The sequence below is a fragment of the Epinephelus moara genome, chromosome 4 (assembly GCF_006386435.1).
Source record: "Epinephelus moara isolate mb chromosome 4, YSFRI_EMoa_1.0, whole genome shotgun sequence".
NCBI lineage: Eukaryota > Metazoa > Chordata > Actinopteri > Perciformes > Serranidae > Epinephelus > Epinephelus moara.
The window spans coordinates 37,731,190-37,758,552 of NC_065509.1; the positions used below are offsets into that span (position 1 = coordinate 37,731,190).

The following is a 27,363-nucleotide window of genomic DNA, read 5'->3' on the forward strand; positions in this document are numbered from 1 at the left end:
GGGAATCTTTTCTCTCAACAAAATCATCATCGGTACACAGAGGAGATAAGAAGCAGATGATGACAAGATGAAGGGACATAAAACACTCCTTGAAATCCTGCAGTCATCTCACCGCTCCCTCCTCCCTCCCCCCTCCCCCCTCCCCCCTCCCCAGACAAGCAGGATCTTCAGCAATGATCCATTATGTTAATGGCAAATTACTGGGTCACACATCAAGCACCATGTTTCCACCTTTAAAAGCAGGCCAGACGTCCAAAATCCCATGACAGAACGGGGGGACTTCTGGGACTGTTGGAGGTAACTACCGGAATGGAGGGAGGAGGGGGGGCTGATCGTATCGCTAGGAATTTAAACAAAAGTATTTTTTTTCTCCCTCAAAGCCGCCATCTTTCAGTCTGACGGTTACTGTAAACATCATTCCAGCACACAGCATTATAAGACATGCTACTCCACATTCCTCCTGCGCTTTTAAAAGACGGAAAAATGTCTAAAATATTGTATGTTTACTGCTCTGAAGAACGGAGCGTTCACATCAAAGTAAGTCGTGTTTTAAGTGCTCCTTAGGTTAGCAAAGGCTGATTGTCTTTCGACAAATACTGAATTTAGTTTTTGGGGATGGGACTTCTGTGACACTTATCTGTGATGCAATATTTAATCCCATTTCTTGAGACTGAAAAAAAGAACACATAAGAGATAAAACGTTACCTTCTTTGCCAAAAATAGTTTTTAATTATGTAATGATGTCGATGTTTAAAAAAAGCACCAACTGTGAACACTCATTGCCCTTCATGTTGATATAAAAAGCCTTCAGAGATGTTGCAATGTGCCTTTTTTTTCTCAATTTTAAAAACTGCTGACCTTAAAAGCAGTGCTCACACTTTGGGTTTGTATATAAAAATGCATACCTTGGCAGTATGCAGAGAAGGGAATGTACTCTATGTCCAACCAAACGCTACCTGCAGCATTTCTCTTTTAGGCAGTATGATATTCAACGTGCACATCTTCAAACTCCAGACTAAACCGGGACATAAAGGCACTTTTGCCGTTCTCCACACTGTGCAATAAAGACATAAAGTGGGTCTTTTTTAAAATATAGTCCTCATTTTATTAACAGAGGCCAAATAAAACTCATCACATTTTATTTACAAAGGGAGGCAATAAATATCTTAATAATAGTCATAAAATTATTTTTGCTTACATTTGTTTAAAAAAAAAAAAATCATAAATGTGTCATGTTGTTAGTAGCGACTCATACAAAAACCTGCCAGCAGACAGGTGAATACATACTACTGGTGAAAAGAGGCTTGTCGTCAGTGAGAGAAGGAATGATAGAAGCACAGACTTTCCCCTTTGCGAGTCAGACTCGACCACAAGTCGCCGGAAATGTCACCATAATCCCGGACATGTTGGGTCATCTGGGTTTCTCGGGAGAAGTCTTAATTGTCAAATGTGGATTTGTGAAGTGATCAGGGGTGTTCAGAGCTCCGGTATTCCTGTGTGTGGATCACTGATCTGACAAAACAAGCACAGGGATAAGCTTTCCCAAAAGCATCTTTGAAACTTTCATCCAGTGAGAGTGAAAGGAGCGAAGATGAGCTCACAGTCGAAAGATGATTTTGGAAGGGAGGAGAAAAAAAAGAAGAGGAGCTCAGTTCAGCTCAGCGTCAACTGAAAGGTTCTTGAGATTAACTGAACACAGACAGTCAGACTAGGTGAAGATAAACAAAAAAGAACAAGGAGGTAGAGGAAGTCTTCATCACCAGCCCCAAAATATTAGCTAGCTCACACTCAAAGAATCAAGGCATCCTTTTCTGGAACAACTTTAACACATGTGAGAAAGAGCTGTTAAAAATCCAAGGGGGAGAGACGAGAGGGATTAACATCCGTCTCCCAAACGTGATGAAGTTGGAAGACATTGTGGAATTATGAATCACATCAGGGGTAATTTTTTTTGTTTGTATTGTTTTCTTTTTAGGTGTTTAAACAAGACTAAAGCCACGGCTGGTGCCCGACTAGTCAAAGCATGTCGTGTTTTAGCTGAATCACAGGCTGCATGGAAATGTCAAGGAAATCACACACAGTACTCGGAGGGTTCAGCGCATTCCAGGAGCCACGAGTGGAGCTGAGGTTGAGAGACGTATGGAAAAAAAAAAAAAAAAAAAAGAGGAAGAGAAAGAGAGAGACCTGTAAAATATTGCACTCAAAGCTACACAGTTATCCCGGCAGTGTCACCTGTGACTGCCACCTCTCTCCGTTTCATCTCCATGGTGTCTGATTCCAGTGGAAAGTATGGGATCCGCGTTGTCAGGGGCAACACAAACAAAAACCGACAGGTATTCCAATAAATCTCTAGTTGGCTGATTTTTATAACATTGCGTCAGCTCCTGCTTCAGCCCCCATTGTCAAAAAGAAAGTGGGCCTTCAGCTTGCAGTTCAAACGTAGCTGAGGACGACGGCGACAGGAATTCTCTCAGAGGTCCTTTAGTTTATCCAGTATAAATAACATGACAGACACGTTAGCACAATGACATCAACCCAGAAGAATCCAAGAGTTAGGAAATATTCAGTCATCCTGAAATACAAAAATAAAACATCTTTGACTTTTTTTTTTTTTGTTCTTTTTGTCTGTCTCTTTTACAGAAGTGAAGTCTTTAAGGTGATTCTTTTAAGACAAGAAGCTTGAGATTTTCAGTTACAGTATTTCTTTTTTTTTTTTTTTTTCCCCGAGGAAAATTAGTGCTGTCCCATTGGTCCCATCAGTTCCTCTTGGGGTTGGGTTTTAATCGCCGAGCCCTTCGTGTCCGCTTAGTCACTGTGGTGAAACGAAACTCCTCCAGCGGGTCCGGCCTGCCCTTCGGCTGGCGCTTCATGAAGTGGACTTCCTGTTGCCTCTGCGTGGTCCGCGAGCCTTTCTTGGGCCGCCCCTTCCTGTTGAAGCCCAGGTACCATCCTTTGTACTTGGCCGACACAAGAGCTGTGTAGTTGTTCTCCAGGAATTCCTCGACAAAGACGCACTCCTGCTTCCTTCCATCGGGCTGAAAGAAGGAAAGAAAATAGAGCATTAACTCATTATGAACATGATAGCGTGACTTCTGTTTAACATTCTGGCTTATTTCTGTTGCATCAGTGTGTTCAGGCTCAGATTGGTTTGCTTCTCTGCTGGAGGTTTGTATTTTTCATTTTAGTGTAAAACAGTTTTAAGTCTAAAATGCTGGCTATTTGTTAAGAACATGAATTTTCCTTAGTGAAGTGAAACGCCATTATAGAAAAGATCTTCCTAAGAGTTAGGAGTTGTTGTCGTGTATCAATGATTTTCATCACCTGGAGAGGTTGGAAGGAGATACACATTTCTTCCCCGTTCCAGTACCAAAATCAAATCCCAAAAAGTGTAGGGTTAGCTAGCTAACTAAGGTATAGCCTACTGAATGTGTTGTAGTGGTCATCTGTAGCCTATAGTTCGGCTTTAGCTTCTGTCTATCTTTGTCTTTTTAACCTGTTGTTGCTGCTGAGTCAGTTTGACATCCTCGATATATCCTTTAACACATGTTGTAGACCCCTCTGTCTGCTTCTCTGTGAATTCGATTTTTAATTTTTCCCAAAAAAATTGATAATATTTCTTAAGGTCGTGCCATTTTTGTAGTGTGGGCTCCATGCTAGCTCCAACAGCTTGACAACCATCACAAAGAGGCAGGACTTAGCAAAGGGTCGATTGACCAATCCTAATTGAGCTGGCCTCAACTTCTTTTCAGCGCTCCAATGATGCCGTTAAGCGTCAACCAGTCATATTGTTTGTTTCTAGCTGTGGTGCTGTGTTAGTTAGCTTAGTTAGCTAATGCTATGCTAGCTTACTGTGCATGATGGTGCACATGGGGATGCAAAATGGTGACGTTAAAATGGGGCTCTGGAAACAACTGATTGACTAAATTGATTGATTAAATACCAACTTTAGATGATGTCCACTCAAAGTGCATAGTTGCAAGTAGCAGACACACACAAGCCTGTGGCGACATAACTATGCTAACAGGCACTTAAGCAACAGTTCAACGACGGTTTAGCGATAATGTAGCTGGTCACACTGTTACGTTGTCGCCCATCGTATGAACACAGCATTGGGAAAGGGTAATTCCATGTCTGAAAGCCAAATATATAGTGAGAGCCAGGAGACGGTTAGCTTAGCTTAGCATTAAAACTGGCAGTGTAGCTTTATAATTACCAGAGGTGACAGAGTGCTATCAACCTTCTCATCGAACTTTGACCAAAAGTCAAACTATTGCTTTAAGATACTGAACTATAGGCCTATTTCTATGATTTTTTTTTTAACTGATGCACTGTCCTGTACTATGCTCACGGCTCACACCTTTTACAAATTAGATACCTTCGATGTTATGCGACTCTACAACAGACTTTTTCTTTGGAAGTAGAAAGAAGTTCCACTGAAATCTATTCACAGAGAGGTCTGCGGATTATCCGAGGTAACAGCACAGTGCTGCTGGACTTCTAAAAACAGGGTGGTAGTAAATATCTGAGACATATCTCAAAGCTGGGCCCATAAAAATATGATTATCTGCATGTCTTCATAGCAGAAATGATAAGTCAGGAAATATTTTTTGCTTCTCTTTTTTCTTTAATTTAGGTGAAAAGACCTTTTTAAAACCGTGATGCCAACATTGGGGAGTTTACTGAATGTGTCCAGAATTTCTGTGACATACAGAACAACTTATTCTTATCATTAAACAAGCTGAAAGCCAACAGCAGTCAACAATTTAAATGTCATTTTATCCGATTGTTAAAATAATCCTACGGTGGTTTACAGGAGGAAGTTGCAGCACATTTTTTAAACAAATGAGGCCCCTGCAACTAAATCTAAAAAATGCATGTTTCTAACAGATGACCACGATGAGAGAGTGAAAACGTGTGTGAATTACTGCAGCCCCTGCGACGCTGACAGCATGAGTTATTAATGCAACAAAATCACACGTGTGCCTCCGCAGTGTACGTTTTCAAATATTAACTTCTTTTCCATATCGAAGCGGTCGTCCGCAGAGTCACATGCAGTCATCCCGCGCTTGTGGCCACCTGGTGTGACTAAGTGATATAATTGCAATGGCATTCCTCCTAAGTGACCATTAGTCTCTCAATGCATTGTGGTGATTGCAGTCCGTAATTGACTGATCGAGTGTCAAAGGAGTAGGCCGATTACGTAATGGAAGAAGGGCTGTGAGTTATCAAAGGGGTTTTGTTAGGGTGTACAAAAACAGCAGGAGAAAGCAGATCTGAGGCTCAATTCAGCCTGGATTAAGAGCTCCAGTTAAAATATTCATTTTGATATCAGAAAGTGGTGATTTGATCTCGTCAGTTAAAATATTGAGCTTCTATTGAAGTCATTTTTTATGATATTCCAAAAATATAAAGCAAAAGATACTCACCCTTCCGACTATTTTGCCCTTCTCGTTCATGCAAATGTAGTGTTCGCTCTCTTTTCCTTTTATTCGAATGTGGCTCCCGAAGGTTTCTGTCTCGACAACAAGGAGAGCTGGAAAAGAAAAGAAGAAGTAGACTCTGTTAAGAGCATGTATAAGTCTCTCTGCTCATATAAACAAAACATTTAAGAGTTCCCATACATTTAAACATATCTGGTATGTTTATCTCACTTATGGTCGACAGTGTCTGGGCTCCCGTACTTTTTTCAATACTATTTTTTTGAGAGCCCACATATTTAATCGTATTTAATTTCCAGTCCTGTAAAGGAACCAAAGCACTCTACATTTGAGCCTCATCAGAGCCTCATAAAGAAAACTGCAAAACACTGCACGAGCATCATTTTTCTGTACATGTGGAAAAATATTATGTTGTAGCCTGTTTTTAATTAGAAAATAAGGACCACGTAATGGTCTACAGAGCGAATAATTATTCTAAAGGTATACTGAGTGTATATCTTTCTTTACACAAAACCATATATGCACCAGAACAACAATACCACCGCCACTTGAGCCTGACACAGCAGTAATCCACTCTCGAGACGCATCCCGGCGGCTCTTTTATTCACCCCCTCCCACCCCTCAAATGTTAACCCCCGCGAGGTCACCTTTGTCTCTGCTCGCCCCTCAACCAGCAAAGAGATCTGCCAAACATTTGTGGAGCGGTTATGTGCCCCTCAGGATTAGGTTTCAAGTTCCCTTTAGTCTGTGCTCACTCAATCAAAAAGTTAAGATGATCCATTTGTTTAACACACAGGGCCATTCAGTAGCGCTCAAGGGAGCAGAGGAAGAATAGGCGAAGGGGATGGGACGGGCTCGGGGGCAGAAGTAACTCCCCCCCTCACCCTAACATCCAACCTTGGGAGGAAGGTTGGAAGAAGGAAACCTGTCTAATAGGTGAAACTTTAGAAGTGATTCCTCTTCTTGTTTTGAGAGATTTCTGTTATGTCTTATTTGGTTGCTAGAACAATATTTGTGGCTTTATTTTTTGATCACTGGAGAAGATCAGTCTGGACCTTTTTGAGGTCCGTGAGAAGGGAAAAAAAATCCTGGTATGTAACGAAGTGAACGATGTTTCAAGAGATATTTCAGCTCTGCAAGTCAAATCAGGAGTCATTTGACAACACTTTGGCCTTCTCGCTCTTTGCTGGTTTTGCACGGAGACCCAAAATTCAACCTCAGCTATGAGGCCTCGACCCAGAACATCAGATAAAACAATATTTTCCTCCCCTCTCTGAGTTATCCTCTGTCTGTGACCCCTGATGGCAAAGCACCAAAAGTGGAGTCATGTCTTTTTATCTGAACAGCATCCACAAGCAAATCTCTTTGAGTCAGTGAGTGGTCAATGTGATGTTTTGTATATTAACTCCGGGTATTTCTTTAAACAATTCTCACGCTCAAGACTCCACTGGCAGCCGTAGCTGGCGGATAAAAGGGCGAAACTGAAAGAATTCTGACAGATATTTTAGAATATCTGATCAGTTTTAAATATAATCCCATTTTTAGTTATTTCATAACTTGTGCAATGTTTTCTACTTCGGTGCAGCCGGCATTTATTGACCTCAACTTGGGGTCACCTTCCAAAAAAGCTGATTCTCCTGCTTTAATTCCACAGTGCTCTCAGTTTAAAAGCCGTTGCAGTTACCCTCCATCTGCTCTGAGAGGACAACAGGTGTCATTTATGACAGATTGTTCTGTAAAAAAAATGGCTCTAGTCTTTTTAAAGTAATGAATATGCTACACTAATACTAAGAAGAATGATAACAGCCACACTCTGGCTGCACTGATATAAGTGAAGCTGCAGTGACTGAGAGTGGATCAGAGCAAGCACAGTATCTTCTTATTAGTGAGTGCAAAGGAGTTCACAGGTGCCAGGTACTGCAGCTGGATGGGGAGGAGGAGGAAGAGGAGGAGGGCGGGGGACTGGAGGAGGAGGAGGAGAAGGAGGGGCGGAGGGTAGAATTGGCAAGGCCTCATGGGAAAAATTGGATCTGCTTCCACTCAAGCTCTAACAAGCAGTGAGGAAACTTCGCCTCGGCGCATCTGCGACTGAACACACTCACTCAGAGGCATTCAAGACCAGCAATTTTCGAGCTGTGAGTCAGCTGTTATGAGCAAAATATCTGCAGGAAAGCACAAAACAAGTCCTGTTGCCTTGTGTTTGTTGCCGCTGCATCAAAGAGCGCTGCACTGACCGGCAATTTACCCATCCGCCGCATTTGTTTTGATTTGAAATTGTGAACAAGTCCACACAGAAAACAAAGACAGATGTCCTTAAGGTTGATAGAAGCATACCTTTAGGTGTAAAACAAAATCTGTCAAATGGCTTTAGTCACTGTTGTGCGTAACAAGTTGGAGTGAGGTACTTTTACACTGCTCGACAAATCAAACTGGTTGCCCATATTCAGCAATAACTGTGACAATGACCAGAGGTGGGACCAAGTCATTGTGTTGCAAGTCACAAAAACAATGTCAAATCTTTGCACTCAAGTCCTAATTCAAGACTGACAAATCCCACGTCAAGACTGGCAAGTCCCAAGTCCCAAGTCCCAAGTCCCAAACTTTGAGTTTCGAGTCCTAAACAAGTCATAACTCAGAACTCTTCACCAAATGTAATGCCATTTTAAAACAGAGCAATATTTTAAATTTACAAAATCATTACTGCTTCTAAAAATGTGGATGTTATTCATTAAAACGAGGTTGTTGCAAGTTGGACATTTTGGATATTGCACTTTGTTTTTTGTTGACCACGCATTACTTCAACATAATTTTTTCCATCTGGCGCTCAGTAACGTAACTTCAGCTATTCACGGTTCTCTTCTGCAACTTGATTGGATGTTGCTGGACTGGTCTGAAGAAAGAGGATCGAATGAGGAATTAAGTGTCGACTTGCTGGGAATAAAGCGTTAACATTTGTTAAGACAGGAAGTTAGGGTGAATTAATTGCTTTATGGCACACTTTTAAATAACATACTTATTCATCTTTGGGCTTGGGAGAAGGTATCAAGTATTTTCAGGTCAAAAAGCTTTAGTCCAAGTGAAGTCACGAGTCATTGGTGTTTAAGTCCAAGAAAATCTTTTGTCAAGTTGAGTCTAAGGTCATCAAACAAACATTTAGTTTTTCTTTCTTTGGTCCTTTCAGGTTCAAGGACAACACAGTCATAGATGTAATGACTTGCATTTTCCAATATGGACAGTCAGATTCCAATTACTCATTAAAACACCAACATTTTCTGATAAATTATGAGACAATAAAGTTGAGTAATGCCTCAGAGTTGCATCCTATAATAACATAAAAGCTCATAACCTAACCCTTACAACCAGCAGTAAAGAATATTTTGCAGAGTGGGAAACCAACAAGTCAGTTTTGATCCATATGAGGTATTCTGGCAAAAATTCACAGCGTTGGCCTATAAATCTATCAAGGTAAAAATAGACTTGCTCTGGATACCCAAAGGCTGCAGTAAACATCTATTGCAAGGTCAGCAATTTCATTCTGTTTCCAGCCACCCCGACCGGCCAACCAGTAGTTGGTGGCTTGAGAAAGTCACTGTCCTCTTCGCCCAGGCCAAACAGAGAGCATGGAAAACAACCTCCACACAATGGGTAGTAAACAGCCAAAGTGGCAGGAGGGAGTGAGGCAGGATCTCAAGAAGCACCAACATCTGGCTGGTAGGTGGTGGTGATTTCTCATCCTGTTATAGCAAACTAGCTAAAGTGTCAGGTGAGATGCACAGGAGTTCTCCCATACCATACTTGCCCCCATCATCTCCGTTGGCGTTGACTTTCTTCCCCAAGATCTGGACGTGTTTCCCCGTGGTTCTGCTGTAGAGCTGATAGATCCGGACCTGCTTCCGGCTCAGGTCGTCCGGGTTCCTCGTGTGGTTCTCGATGTAAAACCTGAAATCAGCAGAGGTCTGCTGGGATTCCTGCACAGAGGTGTGAGACAGGAGGAAACAGAGAGAGAGAGCAGATGAAGAGAGCGAAAGACAGACGGTGAGAGATCGTCACAGCACAGGTGTTGATAGTAATGTGTGCTGTTGCTTTTATGGGCCCTGTGTCAAAAAAATTGTGCTTCAGGGGTTTAAAAACTGAGCAACCAACCAGGAAATTGTGGCTGCAGCATTTTAGTGTTTCTCTTCCTGCTTTCAACTGGCACATTTTATATGCATTGCATTTACAAGCTGATAAATACGCAACAAGATGTGTTAATGAAGTCACAGGTTTGAGTAAAAATCCCACAGAACAAGTGCAAAGCCCATAGTGCAACCTTCTGTTGCTTCATATTGAGACAGCAGTATACTATGCGCCCCAGGCGATATTGAGAAACCTGTACTCCATTTCCACAAGCAAGCAAGCCACTAGCAATTATACACCTGAAGCATCCAGACCTGTTGCACTATCATCAAACAAATATCTGCCTGCAGGCGGAGTAGGGTCCATAAATTAGGAAACGCAGCGGGCGGAAGACAAGACTGAGAGATGGCAGGAGGCACCCTGAACCACAAAAACACTCTTGTAGGAGGACTTTCTGATCAAATTGTCCGTATCCACCTTTTAAGAATTCACTAGCCGGCTGTTTACGAGTCACCTTTAGACCTGACATAAAAACGGAGGAAATCGCAGGCTTCAACAGCGTGTCAAAAAAAAAAGCAACTGTGTCACCCAACATGTGGAAGAGCGAGCGGAAACGTATACTTTCAGAAGCCCTGGAATCTCAGTTCACGCCAAGATCCCATTTCCCCAGCTGTATGGTGTGGTAATTGCACAGTAATGGCTTTTTATGTGGCTGTTCTCAGGTGGCTAATTATATACACATTACATACCCCGAGTCCTTGTTATTCTAACTTTGGTAAATTAATGACACATAGGAAACATGATGGGAAATTGTGGCCTCGGAAGAACAAATCCAGAGAGAAAAAATAAATCTGAGAGCAATGTTTTTGAGGCTCCAAACATAGTCTTATGAACCAGGTGTCATACAAGCTGTGCCCCAATTCAGGCGCCTAATCCTTTGAAGAACAATGTCCACGAAGATGAGTCCTTCAGGTTGGGACCTACGCCACACACCAGAAGCGACAAAACTGATGCTAAGTTTAGATGCCAACATCTAATGTCGACACAAGGAATAACCCATCAAATGTCCAACAGAATCAGCGTTAGGCAGCATTTCTGGGCCACACTTGGACTTTGGGCTTTTGAAATAAGACGGACTTGTTGGCTCATTATGACGTATTCGGTCTAGAAATGTGGCCCTCTGAGGATCCAGCCCCTTAACTGGGACACAGCTTCTGTATCTTGACATTTAAGAAACACGCCCATAATGTTACTTTTGGCATCAGGCCTTGTAAAAAAAAAATGAGAGTCTGGATATCAAAATGCATCACCTACTGATGCAACTCATTTGGGGTGTTAATATTTACTTGAAGGAAACAAAACTGAAACATTGTGATGACTTTACTTCATGCAGTAGGATTTTTATTGGGGGAAACATTTTCTCTTTCAGAGTAGCAGGTCATGCATTGCTCTCATGGATATTTTTCTTTTAAAATAGAGGTATCAAAATTAGCTGTGGCTCTACTGGCACATTTTCTCCCCTTACAGGTTCTGACTTTGCCACTTTTTCTTTAGTCAAGTTACATTTCCTCTAAGTGCACTCCAATGCAACATAACCTGCACGAAACAACTGCTCAGCCACGACAATCGCGTTATAGATTGTCCTCTAATATTGATATACTTTTACTACAATCAACACAATCTTTGCAACTTTGTGGATCCCTAAAATGTTAACCCCAACTCTATAGTCACCCTAAACCAACTACTTAATCCTCTAAACTCAACCAGGACCAGGACAACCAGGACTCAACCATTTGTCATTTCCAGTACACCTGCGTGAGACATTTAAGACTAATGACAAAATGTGTAAATCTAAGTTTACAATTCTGTCTGATATCAGGCAAACGTTATGGAGACCGATGGGGCTTTTTAAATTTTGCTCCAAACAAAGAGCACTACTCAAGCTTTCATATTTGATGCTCTCAACATAAGTGCTCCCAAGGGAAACTCCAGAAAATGATGCATTTAAGGGCTGAGCAGTTAGCATGAGCAGCAGCAGCCACAACGGCTGAACAAACAAAGAAAAAAGCATCACCTACAGGACTTTTCAACCAAGGAAAAACACAATTCAAACTGACTGACAAGTGATCTCTGCACTTCACAAACTACTGTTACAAAGTTTGGAGTCACAGATGATGCTAAAAAAAGAAAAAAGTTGGATTACATCTAGATATGTGCTGGTTAAAAATAAAAAAATATATCTCTAAAGCAAAAGTTTTCATCCAGAGCGACACACAAAACGTGTTAAAAAGTCAAACATCAGCATCGTCTCTTGTCAGCTTTCTCTCAAAATCAACCTCAAAGCTGACGAGGAAGTACAAAAAAAAACAAAAAAAAACAAACACATAGCAAAATGCGGCCTAACTCCGCTGCTGAGGGATTTATCCCAAATCTCCCCATCTCTAAACAAACATAAAGGTGTGTTTGGTAGACAGTTGCATTTTGCGTCAAGGGAAAGGCAAGCCTAAGCACATGGCTGAGGTGAACACCAGCGACAACAGTTTTTTATCACGCTGTCTCCTTTCTTCAAAGACACAGCATGAAAACGGATATGGTTGAAACTTCAAAAGTCTGGCACTCATCTTCGCGCAGGAAGCTTAGTTGTCGCATCCATCTAAGATACACCTTGCTATCTGCTCGACACACACAGACGGGGTCACACACACAAATTGGGAAAGACACACTCTCGCATGTTGGTGGTGCATTTAAAGTTTACTCTCAGCTGTGGTTGATTCTGTTGTTTCTCAACCACAACATGACATGTTGGAGCCGTTGGACATATGCAGCAGTGCTAAGATGCACCCATGGAGAGGCAATGTGAAAGGAGGGCATTAAAGGGCTATTCCTGCGTTTTTTGTTTTTTTTTACTTGATCACTATCCTCACGATGCATTTCCTTTGTTTGATAAATGCTTTTATCTAATCTGACTTTTTTTTTCTAAACCAAAACAAACAGGCAAACCACAGCAAAGAAAAACATAAAATATCATTCATCAGTGCACCTCATACTTCCGTTGGATCACATTCTGCATGAAGTCATGGTCAGTCAACACTATAGCTTTGTTTGTGCCAGCTCTGTTGGAATAATCAGAGCACATAGACTTATATAACATTGTTTCTAGTTTGTGTGGTTTTAGAATTTGTCTCTGAGAAATTTTATTAAATAAAGTTCTGGATCAGAGAATTTATTTCAGGAGCTAGACCTGTTATTTTTGTCTTTGAGAGCTACTGGCTTCCTGACTGGGAGAAGGGGGTCTGAAATGAAAAAAACTTGGTAGTAAAACACAACTGTGCAACCAATAAAATGTAGTTTATATAGTTTAGAACAAACTTCCCCCTGAGCAGTGTTTTATTCATCCCAAAAGGTCAAATGTTAACTCCCTACTTTGGTATGCTTCACTAAAATATAATATTTTTTGCAGTCTGTTAAAGACATAATCAACTGTGTGGTGCTTGTGTGGAAGAAAATGCATCGCAGAAATAGATGAAAGATAAAACCTAAAAAAAAAAAAAATCAGTATTTCCTGTTTTAATATTTAAGATCACAGCAACGCTGAGATTAATTTAAAACAACAGCACGTGGAAAATTATGATCGCACACGTCATGGCAATAAAGTGATCAGATAGCTTTATGAGTGGAGGAGCGTGCTCTCTGCATCTTATCTGAATCACAGCGCGCAATTAGGTGAGTGGATGCCTGCAAATCATTACTGTTCAAAGTGAGACGCGACTAATAAAAAACTGAGGCAACGAGCGCCAAACGAGCCCATCTGTTCAAAGAACAACTTTTAACCCCAGGGATCAAAATATTTATTACACAATTCTGTTGTAAAACACCGAAACTGCTACTTGAAGTCCAGATTAAAAACAACTGCTTTTAATTAATCTTTGCCAGACTGATGAGATTGTTTGGACATATTAGATTAGTCCGCGTGCAAAACAGCTGATACGCTTCACATAAACGTTTCCATGGTGGTGAATTATATTTCTTTATCATTACAGCAAGTTATAGTGTTTCTCCATTAGTCATTTTATTGGGACTATAATGCAAAAATCGCATTTCTCTCCTATAGCGCTGCTGTAATATTAATTCAGGGTGTCTTAAGTGTTCAATATTGAGTCACGTCACTTGTTCATACATTTCTGAGACGCTTTAATCATTGTGTATCAATAAAATATAGGTATAACCTCACTTATTTTCCCCATTGTTCGCAATATCCTTTTTGATTTTATAACATTTTACGCTTTTACGCATGACGCATGCTTTCCTTCTAAAATAATAGGCCGTTTTTTTCTTTTCAGGACCCCAAAAAATATTTCTGGCTAGAAGCAAGTTAATCCTGCTTTTACATATACTAGGGAGCACCCTGGGAATAATCTATACCCACCATCAGCATTATTCACATTAAAAAGCTGCACAGTAACATGCAAACACATGCACACAAAAATGAGTTGAATGAGGGAGTAAACATACCTGTAGCTGGAAATAGAGTACCAGAAAATGTAAACACCTATGTGGAGAGAGAAGGAGAGAGAAGGGAGGAGGGGAGTGAATCACACAGGCAATTACATGAAGGATACACGCAGCCTACCTGGATGAAAGCAATGCGCAAATATGAAGCTTTTGGCGACTTCTATTGGTAAGAATGCATGGTTTAATGTGGAAAAGGAGCAAACGGAGATGTGGAACACTTACAGGTATATGAACCTCGAAGGCAGCACAGACATCTTGACTCGCAGAAATACACCTGAAGTACACCTGCTTGCACAGATTTAGAGCCCCGGGAAAGGTTGGCGAAATCGCCCCCCTCTCTCTTGCTTTCGCTCCCCTGCGCGTCCTTTACGCACACAACTCCGGCGGTAAGTAGGAGATTGAATCCCAGTGTAAGGATAGATCACTGGAGAGCTGCAACAGAGTCACGGAGTGCAACATTAGGTGTTTCCTTGTTGGGGGGGAATTATCCAGAAGATTATTTTTCAGTCTCCTCCGCTCCCCGAAATCCCGCAACGTCTCCGTAAATCGGTGCCAGGCGTGGAGAGGATTCAGAAAATTCAACCTCTCCAAAAACAAAAATCCCCTCGCTCAAAAAATATCCTTCGCGCACCTATAGCCAAGTTTCCCCACAATCCCAATCCTGCTGCTCCAACGATCACAACCTCCTCAGCTCCGTCCGTACCTGCGGGGGATTTCTACACCTTGCATGGGTCATTTTATTCTACCAAGTGCTGCGCTGGAGAAAAAGGAAAAGCGGCGAATAACAAAACGCCCTTCCACCAAAAACAAGTCGCTAAGAGTGGCCAAACAAACTTATCCAGGCTTACAAAAAGAAGTTATGTTTTCAAAAAAACCGTAGTGTGGAAATCGGCAGCGGCGGCAGCAGCAGCGGATCCCTGGAGAGGTTTTGGGGGCTGATGATGGCGCAGCAGTGCCTGTCAGTGGTGTTTGTGCGTCTGCGGCTTGAGATTTGGGCACAGAGAGGCTTTTTTGTTGTTGGTGGGTGGAAACATGTCAGCGGTTTGCACCTGATAGGGTAATCTTGGAGAGACCATCAGCTTGGAGAGGGTTTTTTCCTCTCGGTGGGCAAAGCGCTGCGCAGAGGAGAACAAGGACAAGGAGATGAACTCCTTTTTGGTTTGGTTTTTTTCCGCTTATTAAAATTAATATTTATACTTTTCCTAAAGTAAATTTGGGAAATGATCGAATTTGTGTTTGGATAAAGACAAAGCAAACTGATTTTAACTTCTAATTTGAAGCATGGGATGATATAAAGTATTTTTTTGTTTATTTATATGAGTTTTATTGGACCAAGTTTACATGTATCTTAAGTTTTGCGTCAAATCATATTTTTAGTTTCAGTTTTTATCACCTTAAGGCCTATATAATGATAATAAATATCAGCAAGTATTGTCATTAGTATTGTTATTATTGCATTAGTGAACAGTGACAGAAACTGCTTCTTCTTCCTCACTGATTAGTCGTGCCTTTTAAAGTGCTGCAGGTTTGTGGATTGGCCTCGGCTCTCCCAGACAGCATTCAAATGCAGGTTGTTGTCGACCTCGATTTTTTTCAATAATGTGCTATAACTTATCCCGCATTTAAATGAAAGAGAGGTGTGAATGTGTTTACGAGCTGGCAGCAGTAAAGCGAACCCACATCCCTGCTGCCATTAAAAAAAGAAGAGGAAAAAAAAGAAGTAAAAAAAAAAAGAAAAAGGAAACCTTTGTGGTTCGTCTTTATTGTCCCATTAAAACTGGATCCTCGGCATTCCGGTGCCATTGATATTCAAAATGAATCTAAATGATTACATACAAAACTTCCCATGTTGGGGATTACAAAGGGCCTCCTGTGGTGAGTTGTGTGGGGAGTGTTTGAGTAAGAGTTGCAGCTGCTGATCAACACAAGCAAACAGACCTGAAAATAAACAAAAATAAATGATTTCTCTGGAAAAAATATTAATTTGTGGCTTTTCTTTAAAAGACTTTATGTAGTGATTTACAATGACAAGTTAAATCATTTGTGTTGTGTGCAAGTACAAATGTGGATAAAGTGGGTTGATGTGGGTTTACTCAGTGATTCATGGCTGTCTGTCTAACAAGAAGGCTTGATCCTGTCAACCACAGTGCACTTTAATCATCCCTGTAACACAACTGATGTATAATGTCATTTAAAGCATGACTAATTTAGCCTTGTCTGCCTCAGGGAGGGAAATCACAGCAAAAAAAAGGGCAAATAGTAATTACCCAGGAAGATAATTTGATGATTTCTTTACAAATACAAGGCTTTGGTTCTGTTTGATCAGGTAAGGCTTACATTAGCTGCTGCTCGCCACCGATCAAGATTTCTCTGAAAGTTCAAAATAAAAGCACCTGACAACTGATTTAGAGAAGGCAGGCTGATAAACAGCAATTACCACAGCGACTGTGATAGAGCCAGCATTGTGGAGTCACTCATCGCCTCTTAAGCACATGTTTGTGACAAACTTCTCGGAGCATGACTGTAAATCCACAACTGAGGAAGGAGAGTGCAGCAGCAGGCTTGATGTGGCCACCTGTGAGTCACAGGCAGGAGGAAATGTATCTCTGCTCGTGGCAAAAGGGAAGATCCCAGATTTTTTTTTTCATGAGGACTTTTATCATTTTATCAGTCTTAAGAGCAGGAGAAATAAGTAATGGCTGCAAGCCAAGTCTAGGATGGTTGTGCCATGCACTTGTCTGGACAGCCACTCACTTTGGAAACTGGCCAATCAAGAGTCAGAGGGACAGATTTATTCTAGAAATATAAACTAATATGTGGCACAAAATAATTCAAAGTGGACTTAAAAAGCACTTTTATGCTCCACTTACACATAATCTGACTGACTAAAGGGATTTATAATGACCTAAATTAAAGGACTTTATTGGCTACGTCTTGCTCGGTCCCCTTTTAGGACCCACTTGTCATTTTACAGTGTTTATCCATATCTGTCTCTGTTGAAATTTTGAAGCTGTTTAAGTTTCTGCACCAAATCCACGAGAGGAAACAACCTGTGCAGCTGTTGCATGTGGAGCATAAAGTGATACTAATTAGGGATGTCAGATTTGGTTAATTTTGCTTTTGATAGCCTGACATGCATCAACTGGTTACTAATTGGTTAATTTCTAACAAAAAAAAAAAAAAAAGACAAATTTAGAGATGGTGAAATTTTATGTTTTGTGATGTAAATATGTTGCCTTTTATTTTCTGTTTGCTGGCAGACAGCTGGCTCACTACATTAATGTGCGGGACCATGGTGCTTACTGCCCACCATACAGTCTCCACTGGTTAGCCTCAGCCGTTCTGCCCTGTGCACCTCCTGACCCTAGTTGGAGGTAGCTAGCGGCACTGCTCATTCACAATTACTGCTGGTTGCAGAAAGATAGTGGCCAACTTCTGGCCTCAAAACCCCTTTAGCATTGTTAACTACGTTAGCGTAGCAGAGCGTCCTGGGTTCGCCTAATTGAATAATTCATAAAACAATAAAAGGGATGCTCCGACGGCAACCGCTGCCCATATAGTTTTCTTCACACCATAAAGTCTCACACATGCATGATCCCCCTAAAACTTTCTCCGCCCTACGGCAACTGAAAAGGGGACTCACAATATACAGTCTGTTACATTAGCACCACTAGCTGTGCTGACACTGCTAGCCATGCTAACAGAGCTAACAGTGCTAACAGAGTTAACAATGCTAAACAGGGTTTGCGGCTCAAAACCGAGCTACTTACACACCAGGGCGACCTGGGGGTAGGCCGAAGCATGGACACACTGTTTCCACAACTACGCTGTTGGGTCGGGACGGCGTTATCAGTGCCAATCGCCAAGTAAGTGGCGCCGCTAGCTAGCTCTCACAAGACCCGAATGGTGCCAGTGCAGTAAACTGTAAAAGAGCAGCAAAATTGACCTTTAGACAAACATACATACGCAGTCAAAATATTCTCAATGGTTAACCAATTAAGGATTGATTAACAGTTGAGATCCCTCATACTAATACAGGGTGCTGTGTATAAAAACAAAATGTCTCATTTGTAGGACTCATTACAGGCTTGAAAGGTTGGCTCACACCATTTATAAAACAAATACAAGTACGCTAGCTTTCTCGCCTGTTTTACTTGTTGACAGTGGATTATCCAGATTAAGTGTGACTCTGTTTTTGCTGTTGATTTTATTTTAAATGTAATCTGTTGATGCTTTGACCACAAAGTAAATTCCATTCACCTCCACTGTGATGGTGTGGTGGCAAGAATCTCAAAACCTGAGCATCTAAAATCAAAACTATCCTCATGTGAAGATACTGTTGGAAGTATCTGAGAAAATATCTGATTGTTAAATTTGGGTGAACTCACCCTTTAAAGAGAAGGCCTTTCAATGTGGATTGAAAAACTACATTTTCACACTATCAGTCAAAAGAGTTGGTGCTCTGACAAATTGCCTGCTGACACTATATGAAAAAGTGAAAAAATAAAAAAGATAAAACAGCAAGAATCAATCAAATGCAGTATGCTGCTGGTCGAGCATAACAAGAGTGAGCTTTATGAATGGGGAGAGCTGTTTCACAGTCCAGTTTCTGAGGCTCGGAGGAGGGAGCGAGGGAGAGGGGGGGCAGCCACTCAAGAGTTGGGATAAGGTTACCCACAGAGATTAGCTGACAAGAGCGAGGGAGTGAGAAAAACAAGCAAGCAAGTTAAAGGTCTTAGTTTACCTGGCTTGCTGTGCTTGGCAGCCATTGAAAGTGCTTTCAAACCACAGATTCAAACGCTGCCTGAAAGGATCCTCTGCAGCCACATTTGCCAATTCTATTTCAATTCTGATGAAAACAAATTTCAACTTTTAAGTCGAGAGGTGCAAAGTGGCGAATGATGTTATTTAGACGACTCCCAGACTCCTTTCAAGCCTTTGAATTTGAACCTCGTGCAGTTATGCGTGTCTGTCCGCAGCGACGGGACTGTGGGAATGTCACTGAGGATATCTCATTGAAGGAAAAGGAGGAGGCATCTGAAGGCGGGCGAGCGCTCAGCGGTTCAAAGGGCCCTAGCAGGCATTTAGGGCTTGACAAAAGAACTTGGCAGATCAGTAAGTGAAGCCCAATGTACTACATTAGTGTCAGGACCCCCTCCGCGTCCCTCCCACTTTGCACTTTCATCTCTGACACGGACATATTGACTTTAAGGAAAGGAGGGGTGCCAGGGCCGCCAAGGAGGGGTGGGTAGTTCGGGGGGGTGTATGAGCCCCATTCAATTCTCAAGGTGAGGCGATTGATGCAGAGGGGTGACCACTGACTCATATAAGCCACCCAGAAGCCCTTTTTTTTAAAAAACTAGAAGTCACAGGCCGACAAGCGTGTGAGACCTAAACGGGACGGCCCTCTTCCTCTCATCTCACTGAAATCAGCCTCACCCCATTAGTATATGCTGACCCCACCCCCGCCCCTCCAAACACACACTCACATCCCTTTTCACACTGTGGGCCATGCCCTTCTGCAGGCTACTGAAGTCCGACGGCCAGCGCGGGTTCAGGTCGTAACGGGGTCGCGACACCTTGACATTGCGGAGGGTGACAGAGAGAGGAGCCAGAGGAGGGAGGGCGCAGCTAAAGCCAGCTACCTCAGAGACCTTTCAAGTTATCACCTGAAGGAGAGGGAGGAGGGGGGGAAAAAAAGCGGGAAGTGTTTTAGTAATTTGTCCCCCGTCACACGTTGTTTGCATGGAGTCATTAAGGGCCATTTAGGTTTTGCCTTGAAGGGAAGAGGCCAGAGAATTTGGGTGCGGGCGCTCTTTGGGGGAGAGGCCGTGGGAGTGAAGGGTGAAAATTAAAGCGTCGCTCTTCAACAAATCATCTCTAAGCACCCCAGTACACGCAGAACATATTAATGTTTCCATTGACTTCAGTCGCCTGTTTGACGTTAATGATGATTTGCTCCATCTCGTCCGGCGGGGAGTCGAGAGTTGTTGCTCTCTTGTTGCTAGTTGCTAACACGTGAAATAACTTTATGTGACTACATGCATTTTGAAGACATCACTAAACTATTCTTGCCTGGACGAATTCTTTGGCTGTTGCTCAGTGCAGAGATACTGCCAAAATGTGTCACAGTGCTACAATTGAATAACAGTGTGCCGACAGACCCCATGTGTTCTAAGTTTTTGGCCCCGGCTTGACAGATAAATGTCAAGTCCCTTGGACGAGCAGAGGTAATCAAAGAGTCTCGTTTCTCAGACTTTTGTTTTACAATATGAGTGCCTTAATGACATAATAGGCCTTCAGAGCTGGGTGGACTGGTGGTGAAAGTTTGGGAAGTAAAATGATGTAAGTGTTTTTTGTCAGGTCTTTAATTTTTTTTTCCTCCCTGAATTGAACGACCCCATAATTGTTTTCTTGGATTGCCATAATTACCAAATTAAGGCTCTGCTTGTTTGTAATGTGGCATTAAATTGCTATGAGACTCACAAACTGGCCAGACGCTTTGACTCATTCACACAAAATGTGTGATCATTTGACAATTATTGCAAACACCTCGCTGCCCTGCTGTGTTTTAAAAGCATCCTCAACCCCTTAATGAATGGCAGTTTATAGATCTCATTAATGGCACAAAGGGCCAACGGTAAATTAAAAATCAGCTTTGAAACAGCTTTGAAAAGGTGATGCTTTAGAATCAAAAGGATGTCGAAGCCCACCAAGAGTGTGACCGAGACTCACCTACATAATTTGATGAGGACAACTTTGATTCCAAGTCATTACCTTCATGTTAGGGGTGAGAAGTACTAAGTGAGTGTTCAAAGCCGAAACCTGTCAGGCTAATGTTTATCTGATTACTGTGCTGTCTGAAAAGCACTTCCTCAGGTGCAACTGGTCTGTTGTGCGCTTGTTGTGGCAACACACCAGATTGGTCTAGTCTTGTGTAACTCAAATTCAGGAACATTTTAATGATAACAATGTAACTTCAAAAACGGTGGGAAGCCAAAAACACCATTCTTCCTATTAATTACAACTTTTTGGAATAAATCCCATAAATCTCACTTTTTGTTTGTAAAAACTTGCTTTGCATTCGGAAAAATAAACTTTATTGTACCCAGTGTTAAAATTTGGCAACTGTTTTAGAGTTAGTCTAAGCCTAGAGGAAAATGCTCATTAGTTTTAGTCACATTTTTCTTCATAGTTTTAGTCTGGTTTTAGTCACTGAAAAGTCACAACGTTTTACTCAACTTTTAGTCATTACTTTAAATTTAACTAATTCAAAAGGCTGATACAGGTATAACTGGAATCAAGGTGATGGGTTATATCAAGTGTTGAAGTTTCATTTAGACATGTTTTTCTACAACTACAAATAATTCCTACACATTTACAAACTGGCATTTATCCAGCACAGCTTATGACAGGTTTTAAGGATGATTTACGATCATTTGAAAAGCTAAAAATCTCCAACTTTCAGACCATAAATAACTATTTTGAGGCAACTAGACCAGGTAGTTCTCACGCAGGGGTCCGGGAACCCCCAGGGGGCCTTGAGGGAGTTCCACCTTGTCCTTAGAAAAATTGGGAATAGTTTACTCGTACTATTAAATTCACTAAAGAAGTGAATAGGAGTCGTAAGAGTGATTATTCTGATCAAAGGTTTCCACCATCTCTTCAATTGGAGTTGACAACTACAAACTTCTGGTTCTAACCATATCACACAACCAACATCTTCTCAGACGGAGGTCCCTGAAGCGAAATATTTTCAAATAGGGATCCGTTACCTCATCTGTATCAATTTACAAGTCCTTGACAGGAAAAAGGTTGAGAACCACTGAACTAGGCTAGGCAACTTATTTGTACCAAGTTGGTAACCTTCAGGGCTCAAAAAATGATGCCAACATGGAAGTGCCAAAAACTGCAGTTCCTTGAATGGCAACTTGAGGCTGGCTGCAGAAGTGAGTCAATCCCCATTGACCTCCATGTTAAAATGCACAACTTTACAACACTGATAAACAGCCTGGTACAAAAAATGGTGATGGCAACGGCCAAAATGCTAAACTCAAGTTCTCAAAACGTACCAATGGGTGACGTCAAGGTAGCCTAGCTATGTCCATTATTTTATACAGGATATGACTTGTACCCAGGTTTACTGTAAAGTCTGACTTATTGATCTCACGGTCAACTTTTACGTTTAGTCTAGAGGTTTAAACTCGTGTCCTCTCAGAGTTGTTGATCAAAACTGCACTTTCAGCTCCTACAGAGAAAACTCAGACTGTTTACTTAAGAGCACAGCTACACTCACAGATAACTGAGCCTTCTACCTGCCAAGTCCAGAGGCTGTTGGCTCTGCTGCGGTTCAGCAGCTAACAAGCAGAGCTAGTTGCTTTAAACCACCACTGCTACAAACAAACTCCACATTTCCATTCAGCTCCACCATCCACAGTCAGACACACACAGCTGATTATTTACTGCCAAATTATAACCAAAACTCGTGCTAAAAGCTGACCAGGCCCGGGTGTGACTGTTTTGCAGGCTAGTGAAACATCCTGGCTTTTACCACCTGCTGCCACACTGATCTCATATCACTTTTACAGCATAAAAAAATAATTGCACTGCTGTTATCACACCCTAGTTAATTGTTCTACTGTCCTCTCCTCTCATTTTGAATGTCAGATAGCCCACCGCTAACATTTTAGTCTAGTCTCATCTCGTCAACAAGTTATCATCAAAGATGTATTTAGCTTGTCAGCGTCTTGTCTTAGTTATGGAAAAAGGTCCATGATAACCATTTTTCGTCTTAATTTTGAAATTAATTCTGCTTGTACCCATATTTCAGGCTAAAGCTGTGCTGCGTGAGGCAAGTAAAGAGACAGTTTGATTTTGCTCTCAATTAATCACTTCCTGTTTGCCAAAAAGTGCCCAAAGCTGAGAACAGAGCCTCATTTATAGAACAAACATAAGGCATCTCACTTAGGAAGAGTAAGGTGTTTTACTTTAGTGCTACCACTTTGTGTTTAAGGCTAACTGATACCTTACGGTTGCTTTTAGGTTATAACAAACATTTTACATGGAATTGAGTTCAGTCAAATTCAGTTTTTCAGCATCTGGACAGAGTGACAACCCCAATCCAGAGCTCTACAAGGGGTCAGTTAGTCCTCTTACAATTTAAAGTTCAACAATAAGTCGCACTGGAGTGCAGCTGCTGCACACAAGTCCTCTTTCCCCAGTCACGAAAGGTCCCTCAGCAGTTGGAGTGGAGTCCCTCCTTGAGCTGTCTCTGCTCTGGTAAGCTAGCCTGAACCTGCAGTTCCACTCATCCTAATCGCTGAGCCCAATCCATTCCCCTGTCTAGCACCTCTTCAGAGGCCGCTCGCCCCTTTGTTCTGACAATACACAAACGACCATTCAAATGGAGGGACTCTGTAATCAGTGAAATACTAGCCTCTGGGCTTTGTAGCATAGAAAAAAAAGGGAGGGAGAGAGAAAGAGGGAGCAACATAGAAAGAGAAGAGGGAGAGAGAAAATCCATCCATGACCAATCAACTCTAACTACCTGTCTGGCTTTTTAGCTGCAGATGTTATTTGGGAAAGAGGGGAAAAAATGTGCCCGTTCCAGATGTAAGATGTACAAAGGGAAGGCAGGCTGGTACCTCCACCCACCGAGAAAAAGGCTGGACCCTTCCACACCCACCCAGCTTTTGATATGGCTGATGTTTTTGCTCTTGCCTACGCCATTTCCTTCAAAGAAATATGTGATGCATTGCGTCACCTCACACTAAATTTAGACAGCATGAGAGATAAAATAAAATATGATTGATGCAGTCTCACTGTCAAAGCATGCTGAGATCTTACTGGACTCTGAACTTCACCTTGGAATGTTTCTGGATCATTTATTCAGGTAAATAAAGGATATAATTATTCTTCTGAATGGGTTTATTGTGGGTATCTGAAAAATAAAGGACAGTTTAAAAAGGTTTTTTTTTTTTTAAATTCAGGGTGATGTCTTTTAGTTTATAAATATTGCTTCCTATTTGGATCAGAGGTCTTACGAACACATATAGACTTCCTGTATATTGTTTATGTGCGCTTTGTCTAAAGCCTTGAGCTGCTGCTCTCATCTAAAGCTACTGAAATTAAAGTGACAGTTTACCCCAACATTTAAAAAAAAAAAAAAAAAAAGCACATTTATCTTATTGCCTGTGGTGCTTTTTATCAATCTAAATTGTTTTGGTGTGAGTTGCTGAGTGTTGGAGATAATGGCCGTAGAGATGGACCTAGATTGCTGTTAATTGACGGCTGTAGCTCAGTCAAAAGAAAATAGCTCCTACATGAAACTGCTCACAACAACACCTGTGGATTATCTTGTCATGATTTCTGCAAAGAGACATTGCTGTTGAGTGTTTCAAATGTATTTTTTGGTGCTTCGAGCACCACAAGCCAAGTGCCATCTAGCTCCATTATATTGAGGAGAAGGCAAACATCTCTATGGCCGATACCGCCAACACTCAGCAACTCACAACAAAACAATCTAGATTGACAAGTAGCACTGCAGGTAAGAGGAAAAATGTGTATTTTGGATTTTGGGGTAAACTGTCCCTTCAAGTGCAACAGTAGAACAAGCTTCAAGTATGGATTACGATGCAACACCTAGACAAAGAAGAAAGCCAGGTCTTGCTTCATTGTATTTGTGTATTTGGTTCAATTAGTTTCACCCTGCACAACAATACACAAGCCAGAGGCCACATGGGTCACTCATGTAGGATGTTTATTGTACAGCGGTTTGGTAACCTGTTAGGTAATAGGGTGCTGTCGTCTGCAAACAAACAGGTTTTTATTTTAATCACAATACTATCATTTCAACTAGTGTGATTTAGTGCTGGGTGCTCAGACTCATTGTTAGTTATCTGACAGTTTTGTGGTACTTCTGTGCTGGACAGATGACAGTTTACATCTATCTTACTAGTTACTGGATGACCTCTGTCTCAGACTGAAGCAACGCTTAAACTGACAAAATCAATTCAATTTCACATAGCCAGATTTCCACACTTTGTTTTAGCACTTTGCCAGTGCTAGAAAAAGGTCTGGCTGAACCCATCATAATTCCGCTTCAAGTGAAAAAATCAGTCTGGGTTGTTTGTATTTCTTTAGAACAATCACAGTCGTCTTGGGCAGCAGTACATCCAGGATGCAGCAACGGTGCCCTTGCAAAATAATGTAGAGAAAGAACCTGTTTTGGTGGAACATTTGCACACGGAGCGGTGAGCCCTGGCATTAAAACTGCAAAATCCTCACATAAGAAAACACTACAGAAAACATTAAAAGACGTTTAAGCGTGTAGGTTTCTAGCTTGGAGGTTGTTATTTAACAGTTAATGCTTCAAGTGTTGAGATAGGTCTGGCTATGTGAGTTTCATGTAGCGACAGGGATTTAAAAAATGGTAACATGCAGATAGCAGAGGTGAATTCCATCTGAAATAGGCAATCAATGGTAGGCTCATACACTCAGTCAACATCCTGTGAGTCAGACTACTGCGAACAAACTCTCAGCCCTGATAGTGTTGATGTACTGAGCTGTCAAAGAGCAAGAAAGCAAATGCAATTAGTTTCTCTGTGTCTTGACTGGAGGGATAAATAAATACATTCAGAAAATAAAAAGGAGCAGTGGAGCATAAATAAAAGCAGCTAAACCTGTAAATCAGGTTAAAGCCCGGCGCAGTGTTGGCTAGTGTGCTGTAGGTCAAGAAATGCATCAGCTCAACCCAAATGAAGTGTGCCATGTTTTGCATTCCCTCCTCTATACTCCTCTTGTGAAGTCCATCTTTAAATGTAAATAATAATTGTCTATACGCCTGCAGCATTGCCTTCCTGTGCAGGGGAGGAAAACAATGGTTGAGTTAATGTGTGTTTGTGTTTTCAAGGTTTAGAGGGGCACTTAAAACTTCTATAGATTCAAACACTTTTATTGTGGTTGTATCCTATTCCTGGATTTCCTCCTACCTTTGTGGGTGAGGACACAGTGAAGATGTCTGTCACCTGACTAAACACTCACTTTCTATTCTGTGTCCTGTGTGCATTTGCAGAAAGAGAAACCCAATCAATGTAGTTAAGCTTAGTTAAAATGCAAGCCTTCACCTTGGTAAAACCTTGTAGAGAATAAGACAAGCTGGAAAAGTTCTCAAGTGAGACGGGATGCAAGGTGCATAGCAGCCTCACTCAGAGCTCGGGGGCTAAAGTCATTACAAGATATCAGCTTTTTGAAGTTTGGGGACTGACAAATTACCTTGTTGAACCACACTGGTTTGAGTGAGGCATGTCTGTCAAATATATGATAAAAGTGGCGCCTAAGGCTGCTGCTGATCGTGAGCAGATAAGTGTGAAGCAGCCAAACGTGCGTTCAGTGGAGTAAACTTGTGTTGTAGCAAAAAACTGAGATACATTTTAACTCCTACCTGTAATCACCACAATGTCTCCTTTATAGGTAAATACATTTATTTGGAGCTTTATCGTCATAGTTTTGGAGCTCATTTCTACCAAGCAGATCACGTTACTCACCACTTAATTGCAGGCAGCTGGGGATGTGGTGACATCTGTTTTAATGGAGTTTAATGGATGGCAGCAACAGGAGCGGTTGACGATTGATAAACCCTGCACATCAACAATGTCTGTTACACATCAGTGATTCATAATTCATGTGAAATGTTACTTACCTAAAACTGATAATGTTATTTTGGGAGAAACTGAACAGAGCGTCCATCTATTCATCTGCTTGCAACTGCTTATCTTTGTCAAAGTCATAGTGGTAGCAGGCTCAGCAGGGTAGCCCAGTCACTACCTGCATGTCAGTCTTGAGAGGCAATCTACCATGGTCAAGTGTGATAAAGCCAGCAGAACTTCATCACTGGCAAAAGGTAAATTTGGATACGCCCTGCTATAAGCTTTCCTTGGGAGGCTGAGCAATCTGACAGCCCAATAAATGGAGCATGTGGTCCTTGAAGAAAAATAAGAATCACCACCTTGAGGTCGATTTATACGTCTGTGTTGAATCCATGCCGTAGGTATGCCGTTGATGCAAACCCAATGCTGTAGCCTCTTCCAGAAGTGTTACTACACAGTGTTACTACTGCTGCTCCTTCTCTGTAAACATGGACCAAATCAATGAGAGGTTACCTGAGGAAGTCCATAAATATGTACATTTGTATGACTCCTCATCTTCACATTACAGAGACTCCAGATGGCAGCAAATTAATGAAAAGACACATCAGTGTGGACATCACAGCATGTACAAAGAGATGGTCAACATTTAT

The 27,363-nt window shown here is 41.6% G+C and overlaps 1 protein-coding gene across 2 annotated transcripts; it reads right to left on the reverse strand.

Moving 5' to 3' along the window:
* Positions 1-1,107: 1,107 nt before the first annotated feature.
* Positions 1,108-15,046, reverse strand: fgf24 (fibroblast growth factor 24). 2 transcript variants are annotated; one of them, XM_050043172.1, is made up of 5 exons: positions 14,289-15,046; positions 14,067-14,103; positions 9,238-9,406; positions 5,427-5,533; positions 1,108-3,035 (listed from the first exon to the last, which is right to left on the reverse strand). In XM_050043172.1, exons 1-5 carry the CDS (start codon positions 14,318-14,320, stop codon positions 2,757-2,759), a joined length of 624 nt encoding a protein of 207 aa, XP_049899129.1. In that variant the 5' UTR covers positions 14,321-15,046; the 3' UTR covers positions 1,108-2,756. The 2 variants fall into 2 exon arrangements, with proteins under 2 accessions (XP_049899129.1, XP_049899128.1); XM_050043171.1 differs by having other exon boundaries at positions 9,229-9,406.
* Between the last annotated feature and the right edge of the window lie 12,317 nt (positions 15,047-27,363).

Bases quoted from the DNA above. Each gene is read 5' to 3' on its own strand.
- fgf24 (XM_050043171.1), bottom strand. From the start codon at position 14,320: ATGTCTGTGCTGCCTTCGAGGTTCATATACCT. The intron at 5,534-9,228 runs GTATGGGAGAAC...TTTCTTTTCCAG, and splicing joins AGATGATGGGGGCAAGTATG to CTCTCCTTGTTGTCGAGACA. The intron at 3,036-5,426 runs GTGAGTATCTTT...TCCTTCTTTCAG, and splicing joins AGGGCAAAATAGTCGGAAGG to CCCGATGGAAGGAAGCAGGA.